Source organism: Balaenoptera borealis (genome assembly GCF_965194805.1).
Source record: "Balaenoptera borealis genome assembly, chromosome: 1".
Lineage (NCBI taxonomy): Eukaryota > Metazoa > Chordata > Mammalia > Artiodactyla > Balaenopteridae > Balaenoptera > Balaenoptera borealis.
The window spans coordinates 133,785,209-133,807,088 of NC_138860.1; the positions used below are offsets into that span (position 1 = coordinate 133,785,209).

Below are 21,880 nucleotides of genomic sequence, written 5' to 3' on the forward strand. Positions count from 1 at the left end.
TTACCCTTTCCTAGGTGATGCCACCTTTGATACGTGGTTATGTTATAGCTGTATCCTCCTTGAGGTCCATAAGTAATAATGTCAAGAGATAGCCTAGTTTTGCCCAAATTGTCAATTCTTTTTTAAAAAAAAGTTAAAATTTAGTGGTTCCATTACAGTTTACCATTGAACCATTATATTTGGTGTATTGTAGAACTAATATTAAGGGATAAAAAAAACTGAAGGTACATTTCAGTACCTTTTAAGTAAGTATACTTAATCATGTTAGAATTCTTGATTTAGAGTCCAAAATCTTTATAGTGATTTTTTTTTTTTTGTCTAAAGGCAAACTATTATTATTTCTTAGTTGATGACCACACTGTGTCAGCTATAGACCTTACTACTCCTTTTTGCTAATTATATATGAGCCTTTTCATTTTTTTAAACCTCCCTTTTGTGGAGGAAGTCATAGATGTGATTTCGTACAGTTGATTACAGATTATTTTGCAGTGAATTTGTACAATTGTGCTGTTTGACTTTTTTAAAAATTAATATATAATTGACTAACAATATTATATTATTTCAGGTGTATAAGATAGTGATATTTTTATACATTACAAAATGATCACTGCTGTTTTACTTTAGATTAATGGTTATTTGTAATTTATAACAGGAGTGCATAAATTAAATCTGCCATAAATTGAATTGACATTTTAGGGGAGCCTTTAGTTGTGATACCAGTAGTTGACTCTGCTTGCCTTTGCCATTTTCAATAAAGGTATCAGAAAGTAGAGCTAAACATAAAATATATCTGGAGTGCATATGTAAACATTTTTTTTTTCACAAATTGAGTAGAAATATTGAGAGAGAGGAGCAAATATTGAAGTCAATAGAAAAATACTTTGAACTTACAGCAGTTTTTCTAATATACTATATAATTATGCTCAGATGCTTTCTGTTCTTTAGCCATGACAATGAAACTTTTAAGCTATCACCAGTAGGACATTTAGTTATTATTTCACTGTTCATGATGAGATTCCAAGAACAGTATCTAACATTTGTATGGTTCTTTGTAACTCAGAATACTTTTAAATATATTATTTTGCTGCCACAATAGTTCTACAAGTTAGTAGGGATGCATATTATTTACATTTTAAAGATTCAGAAACCTAGGCTTAGAAATTATGTAGTAAATTGTAGAGCCAGCGTTTGCATCTTCTTACTCCATCCCCATTGCTCTTTTTTTTTTACTTTTACTATTTATATTTTTTAATTTATTTTTTTATTGAAGTATCATTGATTTACGTTGTGTTAATTTCTGCTGTACAGCAAAGTGATTCAGTTATACATATATAAACATTCTTTTTTTTAAAAAATCTTTACTGGAGTATAATTGCTTCACAATACTGTGTTAGTTTCTGTTGTACACCAAAGTGAATCAGCCGTATGCATACATATGTCCCCATATCCCCTCCCTCTTGAGCCTCCCTCCCATCCTCCCTATTCCACCCCTCTAGGTCATCGCAAAGCACCAAGCTGATCTCCCTGTGCCATGCTACTGCTTCCCACCAGCTAACTATTTTACATTCAGTAGTGTATATAAGTCGATGCTACTCTCACTTCGCCCCAGCTTCCCTCTCCCACCCCGTGTCCTCAAGTCCATTCTCTATGTCTACATCTTTATTCCTGCCCTGCAGCTAGGTTCATCAGTACCAATTTTTTTTTTTTTTTTAGATTCCATATATATGCATTAGCATACGGTATTTGTTTGTTTTAAATTAATTAATTAATTAATTAATTAATTTTTGGCTGTGTTGGGTCTTGGTTTCTGTGCAAGGGCTTTCTCTAGTTGCGGCGAGCGGGGGCCACTCTTAATCGCGGTGCGCAGGCCTCTCACTGTCGCGGCCTCTCTTGTTGCGGAGCACAGGCTCCAGACGCGCAGGCTCAGTAGTTGTGGTTCACGGGCCTAGTTGCTCCGCGGCATGTGGGATCTTCCCAGACCAGGGCTCGAACCTGTGTCCCCTGCATTGGCAGGCAGATTCTCAACCACTGCGCCACCAGGGAAGCCCCAGTATTTGTTTTTATCTTTCTGACTTACTTCACTCTGTAGGACAGACTCTAGGTCCCACCTCACTTTCTTCTATGTACTGCTTCTATTCTCAATCAGTGCTCTTAGGTGCAAGCACTTGTGAAAACTAGTTTCTAAATTTAAAACAAACTTGCTTTATAGAATTTATTGGATCTAGGGTAGATCAGATTGTGACATTTTTCTCAGTGATCTAGCCAAATAATACATAAATTATCATATTATAAGTTGAAAGTAGTACTATTAAATTTGTTTTGGAAAGCAGTTAACTTTAAACAATGAAAGAAGTAGTCTAAGGCAGTACATCAATTCAGTGTTGAATTATGTTAAAATTGACAGGCTCAAAGTACAGGAAAAAAAGTTGTAAAATGCATATTGCCTATTCAAACTATAGGGTTGAGAATATATGGTGGAAAATATATGGTGGCCATTGTAAGTGGAAGAATCTGTAATATGGATTAGGGAGAAAACTGCTTATTAAAGTCTTAAGAGAAAGAAGACCTTTACTTTTTTTCCATTTTTGTTTTCTGTTCTGCCTTTTAAGAAAGATCCAGGAGGTGAGAGAGATGCTGCAAGTGAGAACATTCTTCTTGAGCTATCTTATACCTTCTTACCAAGAGTGTTAGCTAAGGTGTTAGAGAAAGAACGTAACTTAAAAAAAATTAGAAGAAAGGAAGGAAAGAAGACAGGGAGAGAGGCATTATGTGTAGATGAAAGAATAAGAGGGAATACATAGAAATCCAGGGGTTTTTGACAGAACATCAATTGCCTGTTTTAAATACAGATGTGTCTAAGCTACTACTGGCCAGAGTTACTTGACATTCTTTCATACGAGTAGTATGCATGTATGTTTACCTTAAGCTTTTTCTTTTTAAAGATGTATAATTACTGAGGGAAATAATCTCATAGTATATAGTTTATATATTTTAGAGTACTTTAAAGGAGTACTAGAGTACTTTGTTTTTTAAATCTTTACAAAGATGACCTGAACTATTATTAAACATTGATTTTAATATCATTGTTTCTCTTTAATTATAACTAAAAGTAAAACATTTTTAGTTTACATTTATGTAATTCAGTGGTATTCTAGGATTCTTGATTATTATAGCAGTATAGAACATCACAGGTTTGTAAGTCCTCATGATTACGTACACATTCTTTGAATGTATATATACAGTTATAAACCAATATTTTTTCTCTATTAAAATATCTTTGTGTTTCACTAAATATATATTACAGGATTAAAGCATTTGGATTGTAATTCAAATCTCTTGGAAACTATACCTTCTGAATTGGCTAGCATGGAATCACTAGAATTGCTTTATTTACGGAGGAATAAATTACGTTTTCTACCGGAATTTCCTTCGTGTAAATTATTAAAGGTACTATTTAGTTGATTATTAAATAACTATACATTTTCTGAAAGTTAATCATGAAAATGAAATTTTAAACGTATTTTACATTGAGAATATGTATTAGTTATGTGTTATTTTTTCCTATATTCCTATTTTTCAGAATTTTAAAGACTAAATATATTAATGGTATTGTTAATAATAGATTTTTTTTAAAAAAGCAGTAATCAATTTTAAAAATAAGAATTTGTCCATTTCATCTGGAGAGTAGTTTATAACTGGAGAAGTAGTAGATGATGAGACTAACAAAGTAAGTTGGGACCATAGTGCAGGAAACCTGGAATACCAGGAATGAATACGTATCTAATTCTATAAGTTGCCAATTCATGTTTACCTCATCATAAAGTCTGTTTAAAATTAATTACTTTTTTTGGTATTAAGTGTATAACATTAACATTGTATTTAAATTTGCTATGCTTCGCTTTTCTGTATGTATACTTTCATACATTAGTGTTGTTTGTTTTGTTTTGTTTTTTGTTTGTTTTTCTGAGTATAGTTGCTTTACAATGTTGTGTTCGTTTCTGCTGTACAGCGAAGTGAGTCAGCTATATGTATACATATATCTGCTCCCTCTTGGACCTCTCTTCCAACCCCCCACCCCCACCCCATCACACCCATCTAAGTCATCACAGAGCACCAAGCTGAGCTCACTGTGCTATACAGCAGGTTCCCACTAGCTATCAGTTTTACACATGGTACTGTGTATATGTCAATACTAATCTCCCAATTTGTGTCCCCATCCCCCTCTCTCCACACGTCCATTTTCTATGTCTGCATCTCTATTCCTGCCCTGCAAATAGGTTCATCTCTACCATTTTTCTATATTCCACACATATGCATTAATATACGATACTTGTTTTTTTCTTCTTGACTTACTTCACTCTGTATGACAGACTCTAGGTCCATCAACATCTCTACAAATGACCCAATTTCATTCCTTTTTATGGCTGAGTAATATTCCATTGTATATATGTACCACATCTTCTTTATCCATTCATCTGTTGATGGACATTTAGGTTGCTTCCATGTCCTGGCTGTTGTAAATAGTGCTGCAATGAATATTGGGGTACATGTGTCTTTTTGAATTATGGTTTTCTCAGGGTATATGCCCAGTAGTGGGATTGCTGGGTCATATAGTAGTTCAATTTTTAGTTTTTTAAGGAACCTCCATACTGTTCTCCATAGTGGCTGTATCAGTTTACATTCCCACCAACAGTGCAAGAGGGTTCCCTTTTCACCACACCCTCTCCAGCATTTATTGTTTGTAGATTTTTTTTGATGATGGCCATTCTGAGCCGCGTGAGATGATACCTCATTGTAGTTTTGATTTGCATTTCTCTAATAATTAGTGATGTTGAGCATCTTTTCATGTGCCTCTTGGCCATCTATCTGTATGTCTTCTTTGGAGAAACGTCTATTTAGGTCTTCCGCCCATTTTTTGATTGGGTTGTTTGTTTTTTTAATATTGAGCTGCATGAGCTGTTTGTATATTTTGGAGATTAATCCTTTGTCAGTTGCTTTGTTTGCAAATATTTTCTCCCATTCTGAGGGTTGTCTTTTCGTCTTATTTATGGTTTCCTTTGCTGTGCAAGAGCTTTTAAGTTTAACATCATACACAAAAATAAACTCAAAATGAATTAAAGACCTAAACATAAGACTGAACACTGTAAAACTCTTGGAGGAAAAAATAGGCAAAACACTCTTTGACATAATTCACAGCAAGATCTTTTTTGACCCACCCCCTAGAGTAATGAAAATAAAAACAAAAATAAACATATGGGACCTAATTAAACTTAAAAGCTTTTGCACAGCAAAGGAAACCATAAACAAGAGTTTCTTTTAAACAGAATGGTGACAATGATATAAGTAACTGAAAAAGTTATCATTTAATAAGATTAATTATCTATCTGATAATCTTAGATTCTGCTAGTGAGAAATCAGTATATATAATAACCACTAATAAAAATGTTGAGTAACAAACATTTTTTATAATATAAATAACTTTTTAAACTTGTACTGATTTGTTTTAAAACTTTAATTTTTTATCAGTATAGTTCTTGGATTCGTGTTTTTATTAATTCTATAAATGTAACTACTAAATCATTTCTCTGCTTTGGTTTTATAAACTTTGAACTTTCTTCCAGACTAAACCTTTAATTAATTTTTAAATTACTAGGAAATTCTTGAAAATTTTCCTTTTTGTCATTTTTCTTTAACTGTAAGATCGCTTAAATATAATTAAAAATTTAAGCATCTTAGTAATTAGAAAATTTTCCATGTGTTTTTCAATGATTTGAAATCAAGATTTCAATTTTATTTTCATTATCTAGTATAAAGTTGAATACAGAAATACACATGATTGATCTTTGCTTTTGTAGGAATTACATGTAGGTGAAAACCAGATTGAAATGTTGGGGGCAGAACACCTTAAGCATCTGAATTCTATCCTTGTGCTAGATCTGCGAGATAACAAGTTAAAATCTGTTCCAGATGAAATTACACTGCTGAAATCTTTGGAAAGGCTTGATCTAAGCAACAATGATATTAGTAGGTAAGTTTAAAGATGGAATGAATAAGAAATCATGTCTGTATTTGGTTGTAATTCATAAGTTATAAAAGCATGTAGAGATCTCTTTTGTAAATCGAATTCAATAAATGTTTATTGAGTAGGTATCATGTGTAGACCTACAAAGATTTTGTTCTTGGCAGCAAGCTTAATATGCTAATGGAATCAGTTACTCCAGCCTACTAGGACACAAACTCTACGAATAACTCCTAGATCAATGCCTGGGTACGTAGAAGCTGCCTGATAAATATTTGTTGAATTTGTTAAATGACGTAAAGCCATGGGAGAGATACGAAATACTTTGGGAGTTTAAAGGAGATACAGGAATCACAATTTATTGAGAAGAATCAGGGCAGACTTTGTGGAAGAAGTAAAATTTTTAGATGATATTATAGAACTGGGACCAGGGTGAAGCAAGTTAATTGCCTAGAGCACAAAATTTAAATGTACTCACAGGGTCATGCCTCATTATAGTCCTACCATGTGATCTTTGAAGGATGACCGCTATTTTCAAGTGCATGTGTAAGGTGGTCAGAATGACTCATTTGGCAGGAGGAAACTGCACAAACAAAGCTCTGAAAGTTTAGAAAATAAATTGTAGGTATATAGAGAGAGAACTGCAAGGAATCGAGTTGAGATGGTAGGGTGCATGAAAGGAGATTATGAGAATTTAGGTCTTGAAAGATAAGTTGAGGCCATGTGAAAGAGGTCCTTAAAATGCCTGTGAAGAGCCAGTTTTCATTAATTAAGAGGTGGGGAGATTAAGAACAAAACCAACTTGATTGTAATCTCATTAAAAAATAAATTGGTGATAGTGGGTCAGATACTTTGGATAGGAGTGGTTTTGTAGACGGGAATTCTAAAAAATTCTATTAATCTAATAATGATCACTAAGGAGCACTTGTTATATCCAATTTACTGAGTTGACAGCTTTGTAGATATTTCTCTTATGTAATAATGACCTAAACTGTAGTGACAATGGGAATGGAAAGAAGAGGAAAGATGTGAAAGGTGTGATGAGTTAGAATAAGTAGTATTTAGCAATTGATTGTGTTGGAGCTGCAGAGGAAGAGGGTAGTGAGCAAAGAATCATAAGGAGTTATAAAACCATAATATTTAGAGATGGAATTATTTTACAGATACATAAAAAAAAGACTCAGACTCACCTAGGATTGTATGCCAGTTAGGTGTCTGAAGTTTTATGTTTGGATGTCAGAAACATGGTTTGCTCTTCACAGAAGGAGAAAGGTTAAGCAAGGTAGACTTTCTTCTATGTGTATATTTCAATACCTATTTTTAAAACTCAAAATTGTTTTCACAATGTACATATGGCATATGGTACATCTTTTTATTTTATTTTATTTTATTTATTGTTTCTGGCTGCATTGGGTCTTCGTTTCTGCGTGCGGGCTTTTCTCTAGTTGCGGTGAGTGGGGGCTACTCTTTGTTGCAGTGCGCGGGCTTCTCATTGCGGTGGTGTGTCTTGTTGTGGAGCACGGGCTGTAGGTGTGCGGGCTTCAATAATTGTGGCTCGCAAGTTCTAGAGTGCAGGCTCAGTAGTTGTGGCGCGTGGGCTTAGTTGCTTCATGGCATGTGGGATCTTCCTGGACCAGGGCTTGAACCCATGTCCCCTGCGTTGGCAGACGGATTCTTAACCACTGCGCCACCAGGGAAGCCCCATATGGTACATCTTGACCATAGATTTGAATGCTTGGACAGTGACCATTCTTTTCACTCACTTCTATTTATGACAGAATTAATAAGTGACCTGGATATTCCTAAAAGTACTTACAACTAATGAGTGAAATAATCGCTTGCCTCATAAATATTGACATATACATTTTTCCCCATAACAGTCTTATTTTGGCTACTACGTGAAAGCAGCAGAAAGCAAAGATTTAAAACAAAAACGATGACAAATAATATTAAATAAATAAAGTAATGGGTACAAATATTTCTGATATATATGTTTCTCTTTCTCCAGAGCTCTGGATATAAACTGTGTATATATCACAGGGCCTAGAACATAATGAAACTAATAAGTATTTTCCTTCCTTTCATCTGATCTCATACTTCCTAGATATTAGACCATTCTATGCATTTTGTACCCCTCCAGAATCTCCTCTAACTAAAATATTGATTCCTTGCAATGCTACCAGAGTAATTTTTATAAAGTACAGATTATCAGGTTGTTCTTCTACTAAAAAACTTTGATGATTCTCCATTCATATAGCACTGTTTCCCAAATATGGCGATGTATCAGAACCACATGAGAAGCTTTAAGAAAAAATGCAGATACTGAGGCAACAATGAATCAGAATCTTTAACAATGGAACCTTAGAATTGTTTTGGGTTTTGTTTTAAAAAATTTCTAGGAGATTTTGATGCGTCTGGTTTTCCATCCAGCAGTTGGGAATCACTGTCTTGCAAGATAACGTCCAGAATTTTTAGTGACAGTCAAGTACATCTCACAGTCAGACTTCATTCATTCTCTCTTTGTCATCTTTCACTCCCACAGGTATCCTACTCTGACAACACTGAACTGTAAATGCACTGACTTTTTCTTCATTTTCTTTACCTTAGAATGCCCTTTTCCTGCCTGACTGCCTGATGGAATTCCATTCTTTTTAAGCCCAAATCCAGGCTTTGCTACTCCCTTGTCCCTCTACTCCCCTTGCTAATTTCTACTTCTGTACTCTCAGAGCAACTTTACTTGTTTAGCACTTGTCTTATTGCATATATATATATAAAATATATTCATTTGTTGATGTATAATCTACATACAATAAAATCTACCAATTAAAATATACAATTTGATGATATTTGACACATGTATGTAATTGTATAACCATTGTTACAGTCATGAAGAACATTTCTGTTTCCCTAAATTCTCCTCCTACCCTTTGCCGTCAATCCCCTTTTCATATCCCCAACCCCTAGCAACCAGTGATGTGCTCTGTCACTGTAGTTTTGCCTTTTTAAAAATATCATATAAATGAAATCACAGCATATAGTTTTTGTGTCTGTCTTTTTTCTTGTAGTGTAAAGCTTTTGTGATTCATTCATGTGATTTTGTATATCAATAGTTTATTCATTTTTATTGCTGAGTGTTATTTCATTATACAGATATACCACAATTTATTCATCTCTTCACTAGTTAGTTGATGGATGTTTGGATTACTTTCAATTTTCTGACTATTGTGAATATTCATGTAAGTCTTTGGTTGGACATTATTTTCATTTTTCCTGGGTAAATATGTAGGAGTGGGATTGCTTAGTTGTATGGTGAGTGTATGTTTAACTTTAAAAAACTCCACTTTCCAGAGTGGCTGTGCTATTTTATATGCTCACCAGCAACATAAGATAATTCCTATATTTTGGTTAGCCATACATGTGTCCTTTTCCTTTGTTCAACTAAAAACTTTTTAAGGGAAAGTTCTTGATATACCTACACCAATGCCTAGTATATTATAGATGCTTAATAGATTTTGGGATTTAATATTTATGTGTATAAACTGGTTATCTTTTTGTGTACCAAAGATAAAAATTACTTTCCTTACTAAATGAAAATATGAATTATGCAGTTGAAAATTATTCTTTCTCATTTTTTTTCAATTAGGAAATATTTTATTTGCTTACATTTACTTTTTAGCACTGGATACAATTTAGCAAATGTTTTATAGCTCACATTCTTTTTTTAGTAATCACAATATGATAGTATCGAAACAAATCTCTCTCTTTTTTTTTTTTTTAAACATGTTTGGCATCTATTTTGAGAGGAAATATTTTAGGCCTAAATTACTTGGGCTTTCTTTGACACTATTTTATGGTGTATAGTTTGTCATATGTTAGTTTTATAATCTACTACTTGGTTGAATTATACTTACCCTTAATGTCTTCCTTGAAATCAATTTAATCTTTTGTAGTCTGCCCTGTTCATTGGGAGAACTTCATTTGAAATTCCTGGCACTAGGAGGAAATCCTTTGAGAACGATTCGAAGAGAAATTATAAATGTAAGCATATTTAGAATTCAGTGCTGGTTTTTAAATTTGATATTGAAACATACACGTTGACCTATAAAACTGCAATGTATGTCTTGGTGAATATGTCTTTCTCCCCACATTTTCAGAAAGGAACCCAAGAAGTCTTAAAATATCTACGAAGCAAGATTAAAGGTACTTTTCTATTTTCTCCCATATTTTGAAGGATAACATGAAAAGTGGTAAAGAGTTAATAGTATATAAATTTACATGTATTTTTGGTATAAATATTTAGAGAAAATGGTCCCTGGCAGGTGTGGCTCTAATTCTGAATCCATTAGGCCATAAATATGCTGAAATTATTTTAAAAAATCATTAAATTCACAATAATACTGTTCTATCCTTAATCTCTTTGAGTTGTGTTATACTGTACCAATTAGAAAATATAAAAAATATAAAAAAGATTCTGTAAGCACCTAATGCTTTACCTTTGAAAAAAGAGCAAAACTTGACTATTATGCATTCATAGTTTTGGTAAGTTCTGACAAAAATAAAGACAAAACATATTTTTTAGGATATGCTAATTTAGCATAAACATGCACCAAAAGAAAAATTACCATAAATTTAATTTTTAATGTTTCACTAAAATTGTGATTTATTCCAGTTTTTATTTCATGTATGTTACTGTAGCACACACTACATGTAGAACATTAAGAAAAAATTTTTTTGTGCCAGTGTAATGCTGCATAACAAACCATTCCAAAACTTAGTGGCTAAATACAGTAGCTGTTAATTTAGCTCACAACTCTTGGTTATGCACAGCCTAGTCTAGCACCATATTGTCAGTCAGTAGATGTTAAATAAATAAGATAATTGTATACTTAAGTAATTTATATTTTCCACTTTGCCCTTCAAATAAATTGACATAATTTTCTAAGACTCTCATTTTCTGCCAATCAGAGAGTGCCCTTTTTTCTCCAGATATACTTTCTCCTCAAGAAAGATTGATTATTCTGATATAAATCAGTTAGAAGTCATGTCAGAACAATCAAAAAAAATTTTAAAGCCTTTTTTTTAGACTAGTTTAAGGTTTACAACAAAATTGAGAGGAAGGTACAGAGATTTCCCATATGTCCTCTACCTGCACACGTATACCCTCCCCCAATATCAGCAACACTCACCAGAATAGTACATTTTTTACAAAGGATGAACCTACATTGGCACATCATAATCACCCCAAGTGCATAGTTACCTTAGGGTTCACTGTTGGTGTTGTACATTCTATGGGTTTGGACAAATGTATAATGCCATATATTCATCATTGTAATATACAAAGTATTTTCACTGCTGTAAAAATCCTCTGTGATCTGCCTATTCATCCTCCCTCCCTCCCACAATCCCTGCCATCCCTGGAAACCACTGATCTTTTTCTTGTCTCTGTATTTATGTCTTTTCCAGAATGTCAAATAATTGGAAGCATACAGTCTGTAACCTTTTCAGATTGGCTTCTTTCACTTAGTAATATGCATTTAAGCTTCCCTCATGTCTTTTTAAGGCTTGATAGCTTATTTCCTTTTAGCACTGAATGATATTTCACTGTCTGTATGTACCACAGTTTATCTACTCACCCACCTACTGCAAGACGTCACGGTTGCTTCGAAGTTTTGACAGTTATGAATAAAGCTGCTAATTTTTGCATATGGATGTCCCATTGTTTCAGCATCATTGTGAAAAAGACTGTCTTTGCCTTTGTATATTCCATTGTATTACCTTTGCTCCTTTGTCAAAGATCAGCTGACTACATTTATGGGGGTCTCTTTATGGATTCTCTATTCTGTTCATTGATCTCTTTGTTCTTTTGCTGTATCACACTGTCTTAATTACTGTCTTTAAGTTGGATAGCATCAGTCTTCCAATATTGTTCTTTTCTTTCAATATTATGTTGCCTATTCTGACTCTTTTGCCTCTCCATATAAACCTTAGAATCAATTTGTTGATACTGACAAAATAACTTGCTGGGATTTTGATTGGAATTACATTGAATATATAGATCAAATAGGGAAGAACTGACATCTTGACAGTATTGGATCTTTCCATCCATGAATATGGGATATCTCTCCATTTATTTAGATCTTCTTTGATTTCATTCATCAAAGTTTTATAGTTTTCCTCATATAGTTCTTATTCACATTTATTAGATTTATACCTGAGTATTTCAGTTTTGGATGCTAATGTAAATGGTACTGTGTTTTTAATTTCAAACTCCACTTGTTCATTGTTCATATAGAGGAAAACAATTTACTTTTATATATTAACCTTATATCCTGCAGCCTTACTATAGTATAATCACTTATTAGTTCCAGGAGGTTATTTTTGGATTTTCTAACAAGATGATTGTGCCATCTGTGAACAAAGACAGTTTTATGTCCTCCTTCCCAATCTGTGTACCTTTTATCTCTTTTCTTGTCTTATTGCATTAGCAAGAACTTCCTCCAGTGCAGTGCTGAAGAGGAGTGAGTGGAGAGAGGGAACATCCTTGCCTTGTACCTGATCTTAGGGGGAAAGCTTCAAGTTTCTCAACATTAATTATGACAGCTGTAGGGCTGTTATGGTCTTTATTAAGTTAAGAAAGTTCTCTTTTTTCTGTTTTACTGAGTTTTTATCATGAATGCCTGTTGGATTTTATCAAACACTTTTTATACATCTACTGATATAACCATGTAATTTTTCTTTTTTAGCCTGTTGATACGAAGGATTACATTAGTTGATTTTTGAATGCTGAACTAGCCTTGCATGCCTGGGTTAAATCCCAGTTGGTTATGGTGTATAATTCTTTTTCTACTTTTTTAGATTTGATTTGCAAGTATTTTGTTGAGGATTTTTACATGTATGTTCATGAGAGATTTTGCTTTCTAGTTTTATTTTCTTGCAATTTCTTTGTCTGGTTTTGGTATTAGGGTAGTACTGGCCTCATGGAATGAGTTAGGAAGTATTCCCTCTGCTTCTTTCCTTGGAAAAAGATTGTAGAGTATTGGTATAATTTCTTCCTTAAATGTTTGGTAGAATTCACCAGTCATACTGTCTGGGCCTGGTGCTTTCTGTTTTGGAAGGTTATTAATTATTGATTCGATTTCTTTAATAGATAATAGGCCTATTCAGGTTGTCTGGTTTTTCTTGTGTGAGTTTTGGAAGATTGTGTATTTCTAGGAATTCATCCATTTCATCTAGGTTATCAAAATTGTGGACATAGAATTGTTCTTAGTATTCTTTCATTATCCTTTTTGTGTGCATGGAACCTGCAGTGATGTCTTCTCTTTCATTTCTGATATTAGTCATTTGTGTCCTCTCTCCTTTTTTCTTAGTTAGCCTGGCATAGAGGCATACTACTTTTATTGATCTTTTCAAATAACTAGCTTTTGGTCTTATTGATTTTTCTCTGTCGATCTCCTGTTTTCAATTTCATCAGTTTCTACTCTAATTCTTCTTATTTCTTTTCTTCTTAATTTGGGTTTAATTTTCTCTTCTTTTTCTAATTTCTTAAGGTAGAAACTTAGATTGGCGATTTTAGATCTTTCTTTTTTTCTGGTATATGCATTGAGTGCTGTGAGTTTCCCTCTAAACACAGCTTTCACTGCATACAACAGATTTTAATAAGTTGTGTTTTTATTTTTATGTAGTTAAAAATATTGTAGAATTTCTCTTTAGATTTCTTTTTTGAGCTATGTGTTATTTAGAAATGTGTTGTTTAATAATCACATATTTTGAGAATTTCCAGTTATCTTTCTGTTATTGATTTCTAGTTTAATTTCATTGTCCTCTGAGAGTAGACATTGTATGATTTCTGTACTTTAAAAAGGTATGTTTTATGGCATTATAGGGTACAAGGTCGATTAAATATATTAGGATATATACTAAGCTGTTGTATTGTACATGACTTCTTCTCATATGCCATTGGTCAGAACTTATATTGCGGCCACTCATGTAAGGGGAGCTGGGAAATACAACTTTTTTTTTTTTAAGTAAGAAGCAGCTTTATTGTCATGTAATTCACATGCCATACAATTCTTCCATTAGAATTGTACAACTACATGTTTTTTGCTATATTAACAGGTAAGTACAACCATTGCCGTAGTCAGTTTTAAACATTTTCATCACCTCAAAAAGAATCGCAGTACCTTTTGGCTATTATGGATAATGCAGTGATAAACATTTATTTACAAGTTTCAGTGTGAACGTGTTTTCATTTCTCTTGCATATATATCTAGGAGTGGAATTGCTGGGTCATATGGTAATTTTATGTTAAGTCATTTGAGAACTGCCAGACTGTTTTTCACAAAGCAGCTGCACTAGTTTACATTCTCATTAGTATTGTATCAGGGTTCCGATTCTTCCACATCCTCACTAACACTTCTTTTCTGACTTTCTGATTCTAGCCATTCTAGTGGGTATGAAGTGGTATCTCATTGTAGATTTGATTTGCATTTCCCTGATGAATAATAATGTTGAACATCATGTGCTTATTAGCCATTTGTACATCTTTGGAGAGATATCTCTTGAGATACATTGCCCAATTTTTAATTTTTTTTATTATTGAGATGTAATAATTCTTTATGTAGTCTAGATATAAGTCTCTTGTCAGATATATGATTTGCAGATATTTTCTAGGCTTCTGTGGGTTTGTCTTTTCATTTTCTTGATAGGGTCCTTTGAAACACAAGTTTTCTTTGAATTTTGATGGAATCATTTTCTTTCTTTTTTTGCTTATGTGTTTGGTTTCATATCTAAAAGTCCTTTGCAAAATCCTGTTTTATGAAGATTTTCTCCTATTTTTTCTTCTAAGAGTTTTATACTTTTGCTCTTACATTCATGTCTTTGATCCACTTTGAGTTAATTTTATATATAGTATGAGATAAGGGTATAATTTCATTCTTTTGCTTGTGACTATCCAGTTTCTGTGTACCATTTGTTGAAAAGACTTCTTTTCTCACTGAATGGTCTTGGCATTTTTTGTTGAATATCACTTAACTATAAATGTAGGATTTATTCTGGACTCTCAATTTTATTCCATTGATCTGTATGTCTATCCTGTGCCAGTACTACACTATCTTGATTACCATTGCTTTGTACTAAGTTCTGAAATTGGGAAGTGTAAGTCCTCCTACTTTATTCTTCTTTCTCGGGTTTGTCTTGGCTATTCTGGGTTTCTTGCAATCGCATACAAATTTCAGAATCAGCTTGTTAATTTCTACAAAGAAGTCAGCTGGGTTTCTGCTTGGGATTGCATTGAATCTAGATCAGTTTATGGAATATTGCCATCTTAGTTTTTTTAATCAAAAAGTCAATAAATGTATATGGTAAAAAAAATTCAAGCAATATACAAGAACGTACAATGAAAAATAAATCTGTGTCTCACAGTAGTCCCTTCCCAAGAGACAACAGCCTCTCTCTTTACATTCTCCTTGATGCTGATTATTAAAAGTAGCTCTTTGGAAAGTGTTGAGAATATTCTATTTCAATATGTAATCATGCTGATATACATGTATATTTAAAAAAATAATGCTGGGTTTTGTTGCTGGTTTAATATGTGTCTCTGTTGATGTAATTTGTCAATATATATTACATATTTTTTAAAGTGACATAACCAAATCACTAGGGAACTTCTAAATACCAAAGCATTTCACTTGGTATTAATATTTCTCTCGGTGTCTTTTATTTCTATTTGATATTCTGTCATTTATTCTGTGCTACCTCTGTAAATAAAATATTTATATGATATGTATTTGTGTGGAAAATAATCACTTAATAATTATTGATTAATGAATAACTGATGAGCTTAATGCAAGAGAAATACACTTGGTATTATTCAACAAATGTTCATTAAATGCCTACTGGGTTGAAGCAAGATCAGGAATACTACTGTTTTTTGTTTTTTTTTTTTTTAATGTTCTTTTGGCAAGCCTCTGCTCTTAACATATGAATACTAGGACCGTTTTATCATTTTTACATCGCTAAAAATTAATAGTCTTATTTTATTTCTGTCTAGATTGCTGAAGTCTCTTTTGCCAAAAAATCACAAAGCTGTCTCTTTTAAATGTGTATGATTTTTTTTGTTTTGTTTTTTATGCCATATTATGACTGTGAAACATTAAACAGTCTCTGGAGATTAGTGAAAGGGTTGATTGTATGTAAATGTGTAAGTAGGTATGCATGTTAGGAAATATCTATTTAAAATAAAGTCTTACATTTGCTAAGAAAGATCTTAATGTGAGTAATGTACCAAAAGCTTACTTGACTATGCAAATTGACAGATTTTAAATGATTGGGGATAATCAGCTTCATAGTATCCTAAACTGAAAAGATAGGCAGATGCCTATTTGGTAGAAATTTTTGGGAAATAATACTTTTCCTTTGTTAACAAATTCCTTCATTAGAAGTAATACCATATTATTTTTGCTTAAGAGGAAGGATTGCTTGTCATTGTTTCTTCTGAGACATTGTAGTTATTCTTTATTCTTTCCTACTCCTAAACTTTCTTAAGGTAGGATTTATTAAAATATTTTGAACTTTCTTTCTATTAAATAAAGATTAAATTCTAGATCTAGATTTGAGATATTGGAAATAAAGCATATGAGAAGATATTTTCACCAGTAATATCTGTCAATAGAAATCATGTAAACTATTTTTAAGTATTTTTAAGAATTTTAAAAATGACTTTGCAGTATAAATATTGGTTTTTATATAACTTTTCTTTTGCCAGATGATGGACCTAGCCAAAGTGATTCTGTTACTGAGACTGCCATGACACTACCAAGTGAATCTAGAGTCAATGTACACGCCATCATCTCGTTAAAAATATTAGACTATAGGTATGTAATTCATTCTTTTAAATGTTGCAAAACACATAGGAAACTTTCAGAAATAATCCTTCAGAAAAATTGGTGAAGAATTCATCAGAGTGCATTAGTACTTAGAATAATAGCAATTGCAAAAACAGTGATGAGATAAAAGCATATTAAAAGTACAGTGAACTTAAATGCCCATTCCTTAGGTGATTTGTGTTTATTAGGCTTAAGAGATAGATAAACGGTCGTTAATAGTAAAATTTTTATAATAAAGAACAATTTTGTTATTATAAAAAATAAGAGTGACAGTATTCATTGGTAATAAAATTTTCTGACTCAGTTACCAGCATCCAGAGAGAATTTTATATTGGAGGGGCTCCTATATTGGTAACTAAAAAATAAGTATCATTTATTTAATGAACACCTCAAGCAGGCAAAGCATGAGAGGTTGTACTCTGTTTATTTATTTGAATACAAGTCAAATAATATGTCATAATAATGTGCTCTGGTAGCACATATATTAAACCTGAAATAATTACAATGTTGGTATATAAACTGAGGCAGAAGCCTAATAATTTTTATATATTATGGGTGTGTGTTCGATTGGAGAAAGAAGATATCTATGCAGAGATTGGAAGTGGTTGTCAAGTATTCTTCAGTACTATCAAGGCAACAATGATAAAAACAACCAATACTGTCAAAGCTCTTGCAGTGATTAGCTCATGTCTGGGTATTGTAATGAAAATAAAAAAGAATACAGACTCAAGTCAGATAGTGACTGGATTTGTTCAGTTACCCACACAGCCAGCATTAATTTCTGGCCTCTTTTCCTTAATGTATCAGTAGGTACCACCTGCTGAGCGGTTAAGATTCAGTCTCTGTTTCAGATTTGTTATGTTCCATTCACATAGAAATCACTACCCTAAACCACCTTCCTTCTTTGACACTGTAACACAGGGTAGTACCCTTCCATACTTGTAGTGTGTCCTTCTTCTCATAGCATAACATAGCAATTTAGCATGTCTTATCTTACACATAATGTATCCATTTATTCAGTAGATATTTTTGGAGTCTACTAGGTATGTATCAAATTCTATGCTAGGTGTTGTAATACACTGAATGATCAGACAGACTTGATTCCTGCCTTGGAATTTCTTAGCTTAAAATTCCTTTTATCTCTGGCTTCCATTCTCTCCACCCTGCATGATATGATTTGTTGAGTTTCTATTCTGTGCTGGACATTGTACTAGGTACTTCACATATGCTCTTGCTTTTAATCATTTAAAAAATCTATAAAGTAGTATTGATATAATTTTTTTTTTTGGTGCGGTATAATCATTCCCATTCTTTAAAGGTACAGATGTCACAAAAGCATAATGAAGATAGCACTTAAGACCATACATCTTAAATTGTTTTGATTCTAAATTTATTGTAATTTGTTTTCCTTGGAGACTTTAATTGGACAGGAGTATCCTATTTAAAATATAAATTATTTCCCAATCTTAAGGCATAAATGCCTTCAACTAAAGTTTTAAACATAGCATAAATCTTCAAAGTTTAATTTGAATAAATCAGTTTCCCATGACTTGAGCATTTCTGATGGAAAAGATAGAAGTGCTCCATCTGCACAGCAGAAAATGAGTCCTGAAAGAAAAAATGGAAGGCATAATAACAGTGAAATCTAGGCTTTTTATCTTTTTTTTTTTTAATCTTTTTATCTTTCTGTATACTGTATGCTTTTCTTACACAGTTCTCCCATAACACACATTATATGTAATATTGTTTTCTTGCTCAGTCATTCGACATTCCATTGAAGATTCTTTTAAGTGGATGAGGTTAGGCATTAAAAACTGTAAAAGAATAACATAAGCATAACAGCTAATTATAACATCAAATTGTTAAATCTGCAAGTGTCAGAGTTCTACTATACTTTCATTTAAGATTAAATTTATATTTTATTGAAAATATAACTGAAAATTTTAATGAAAAGGAAATGTATTTATATTTGCAAAAACTCTGACATAAATAACAATGAATAATTCTTCAGATTCTAATTTCATAGAACTGAGGTTTAAGGAAGGTAAATTACAAAGCTTATTTTATTAATGGAAGAACCAGGAATAGTTTAATCCAAGGCCACTACCCTGTGTACCTTTTCACATGCTAAATGAGAGAGAAATTGGTTTAGGTTATGAGAAAACTAGTTTAGTACAGTGTTGAACTTTTAAAAATGATTGTTGTCTTATAGTTAACTATATACCCAAAGAAAGTTGAGAGCTAACCTCTGTTAGAGATTTTTAAGAAAAGGGGTGAGAACAGTTTTTTAAATTATACATTTAGTTTTACTCTGAGGTAGAGGAATCTATTTACTGTTCCTTTACTGTATGACTTTTGGACATCTTAGGCTCTGAAGATATCTCTCTGTTTTTATTCCCATTGAGTATATGACTACACAGAAGGTCTGGCACAAAGTGTTATGACACAATATGTTGTCTGAATGCCTAACAGTTAACATTTTGTGGGTTGGCAGGTTTTTTGGTGTTTTTTACAGAACTTCATAATCAACTACCTTGAAAAATCTCCTTATGAAATCTTTAAAGGCCTTTAAAATGAAAAGCAATAATCATATCTTTCCAGATTGCTAAGAATGATGCATTTTAAACCATTTTTCATTTAGTGATAAACAAACAACTTTGATTCCTGATGAAGTGTTTGATGCAGTAAAAAGTAACATTATCACTTCTGTTAACTTCAGTAAGAATCAGCTATGTGAAATTCCCAAAAGGTAAGAACTGTTCGTGATGCTGTTTCTGTTAAGTTGTGAATCATTCTCAGTTGTACTTGCATCTTAGTTGCAAGAATAATTATTTTTCATAGTTTTTTTCATAATTAAAAAGTATATGTAAAATTTCTTACATTGTTAATATTTGAGGGATTTGGTAAAATTTACTTAAGTATTCCCTGAGACACTTTTAACATTGGTTCTGAGAGATAGGTTAAAACTTTCTTTTTCTTTTACATTTTAAACTTGGAAAATAGGTATTAGAATTATTAAAAATATTACTTTTTTCCTATCTAGTGAAATATCAGAGGAAAGTTTTAAGAGACCATCTAAAGCCAATTTCATGTAGATTAATAGGAATTTGGGGCTTTATGTTAATGAATTGCCAAGCCAGTGAATTTTTCCACTGATAGTAAAAACAAAATTGACAACTCTGTTAACATTTTCCTCCTAGAAAAGGATTCTTCATTTACAAACATTATAACTCATTTGCATTGTACTTTGTACTGTTTAATACATCTCTCTGGATGTTAATTATAGCAAAATCTTTAGGTTTTGAGAGAATATTAGTTTAGTATAGTGTTGAACTTCTAAAAATGATTGTTACCTTGCTGTTAACTATATACCCAAAGAAAGTTGACAAATAGCCTTGCAATTAGAACAGCAGTATGGGAGACAGGATAGGGTAATCATAAAGAATTTGGGCAATAGAGTCAGTTGCTTGTATCTGTATCCCAGATCTATGAGCTTTGTGGCTTTGGGCAGGTTAACTAGCTTCTCTTAGTTTCCTCAGCTGTGAAGTAGAGATAATAATAGACTTATTTATAAGAATTAAATTAAATGACATAGCCACTTAAAGCATTTAACCAGTGCCTAGCACTTAATAAATACTTAAGTACTTAAAAAAAAAAGAAAAAGAAAAAAAAAGATGATGTATTGGGGAAATTTCATCTGACTGCCCAAAATATTTTTTAGATGCTTAAAATTTTTAAAAAGTCAGACAAACTATTATTTGCTTTCTATTTACAGAGAATAGTTTGAGGAATGTAGATCTTGAAAGATGATAACTTTAAGAGATTCTACTGAGAAAGGAGATCTAGTTCATCTTCTCTTCCTCTCTTGTTTAAAGTGTTCAGAAGGTATTTGATAGAATAGTTGAGCATTTAGATGGGCTCTTAGATAGAACAAGTTTCCCTTGGGGATCCTGGATCAAACAAGCTGATTGGGGATGAAGATGGAAGGAGTTAAAAGATATTATGTTATTGCTTACTTTCTCATTTTATCCCACCGTCTGGTTATTTTTATGCAAAACAGTATGCTATTCTGTTACCACAGTTATTTCGTCATTTTTTTTTCACAAGTCAAAATTGATTGCAAAAATAATACTTATTTATAAAATATTGGACTAAATGAAGAGACAAGTAATTTATGGTCTCATCACTGATTTATTCTATTGACTTCCTGGCATATTTTATTTCAAGCTGCTACCCATTTAGAATTATACATATAATTCATATCTTGACTGGTTTATTTGTCATAAACATTTTCCCGTGTTGTAAACAATACTTTAAAAATGTAATTTATATATATACCATAAGCTTGATTATGGCAGTAAATAAAACAAAACATTGTATCTCTAAGCCAAATTTTCAGAAGAATTACTAAATCAGAGTATGGCTCTCGATACATAAGTCCAAAAGCTTTCCAAAAAAGTTTTATCAGTTACATATCCAGACTCATGGTATCTTTCACAGAATCTTATTTAGCACAGCATTTGATATTCTTTCTTTCTTTTTTTTTTCTTTGCTAATATGATAGACAAAAACGATTTACAGTTTAACTTTTGATTTTTGGCAAATCATATATAACATCTCTTGTTCTTAAATTATGATCAGGTTTACTTAGAAGTATTTAATTCTTCCTCTCTGAGTATTTGGCTTAAGTTGCTTAGTAGTAACACTTAGCAAAGCTAGGAATTAACTTACTGTTTTCATGCAATCATGATTATCATGATTAAATGATAATTTGGATAAGAGATACTATACTTTTAAAATGTTGCCATATCATATTTAAAAAGCATTTTGATGTATCAGATACTTCTGGTACTTAGATGGTTTTATATTATGGAGTCTAAAACGATAACTACGATGTTACAGAATATTTGTCTAACAATTTATTTTATGGATTCAAGTCACAGATATAGTATAAACATTGCCTAGATTTAACTTTTTT

At 32.2% G+C, this 21,880-nt stretch overlaps 1 protein-coding gene across 5 annotated transcripts in view; it reads left to right on the forward strand.

The window, feature by feature from the left end:
* LRRC40 (leucine rich repeat containing 40) overlaps positions 1 to 21,880 on the forward strand; it is a gene marked incomplete at its 5' end in the record, with an annotated part of 51,692 nt that overhangs the window by 20,531 nt on the left and 9,281 nt on the right. For all 5 annotated transcript variants that reach the window (XM_082357459.1, XM_082357460.1, XM_082357462.1 and 2 more), the window contains 6 exons: positions 3,305 to 3,447; positions 5,856 to 6,028; positions 9,970 to 10,057; positions 10,174 to 10,219; positions 16,782 to 16,890; positions 19,544 to 19,651. In XM_082357459.1, the coding sequence (XP_082213585.1) occupies positions 3,305 to 3,447; positions 5,856 to 6,028; positions 9,970 to 10,057; positions 10,174 to 10,219; positions 16,782 to 16,890; positions 19,544 to 19,651 (667 nt within the window). The remainder of the gene's footprint in view (positions 1 to 3,304; positions 3,448 to 5,855; positions 6,029 to 9,969; positions 10,058 to 10,173; positions 10,220 to 16,781; positions 16,891 to 19,543; positions 19,652 to 21,880) is intronic.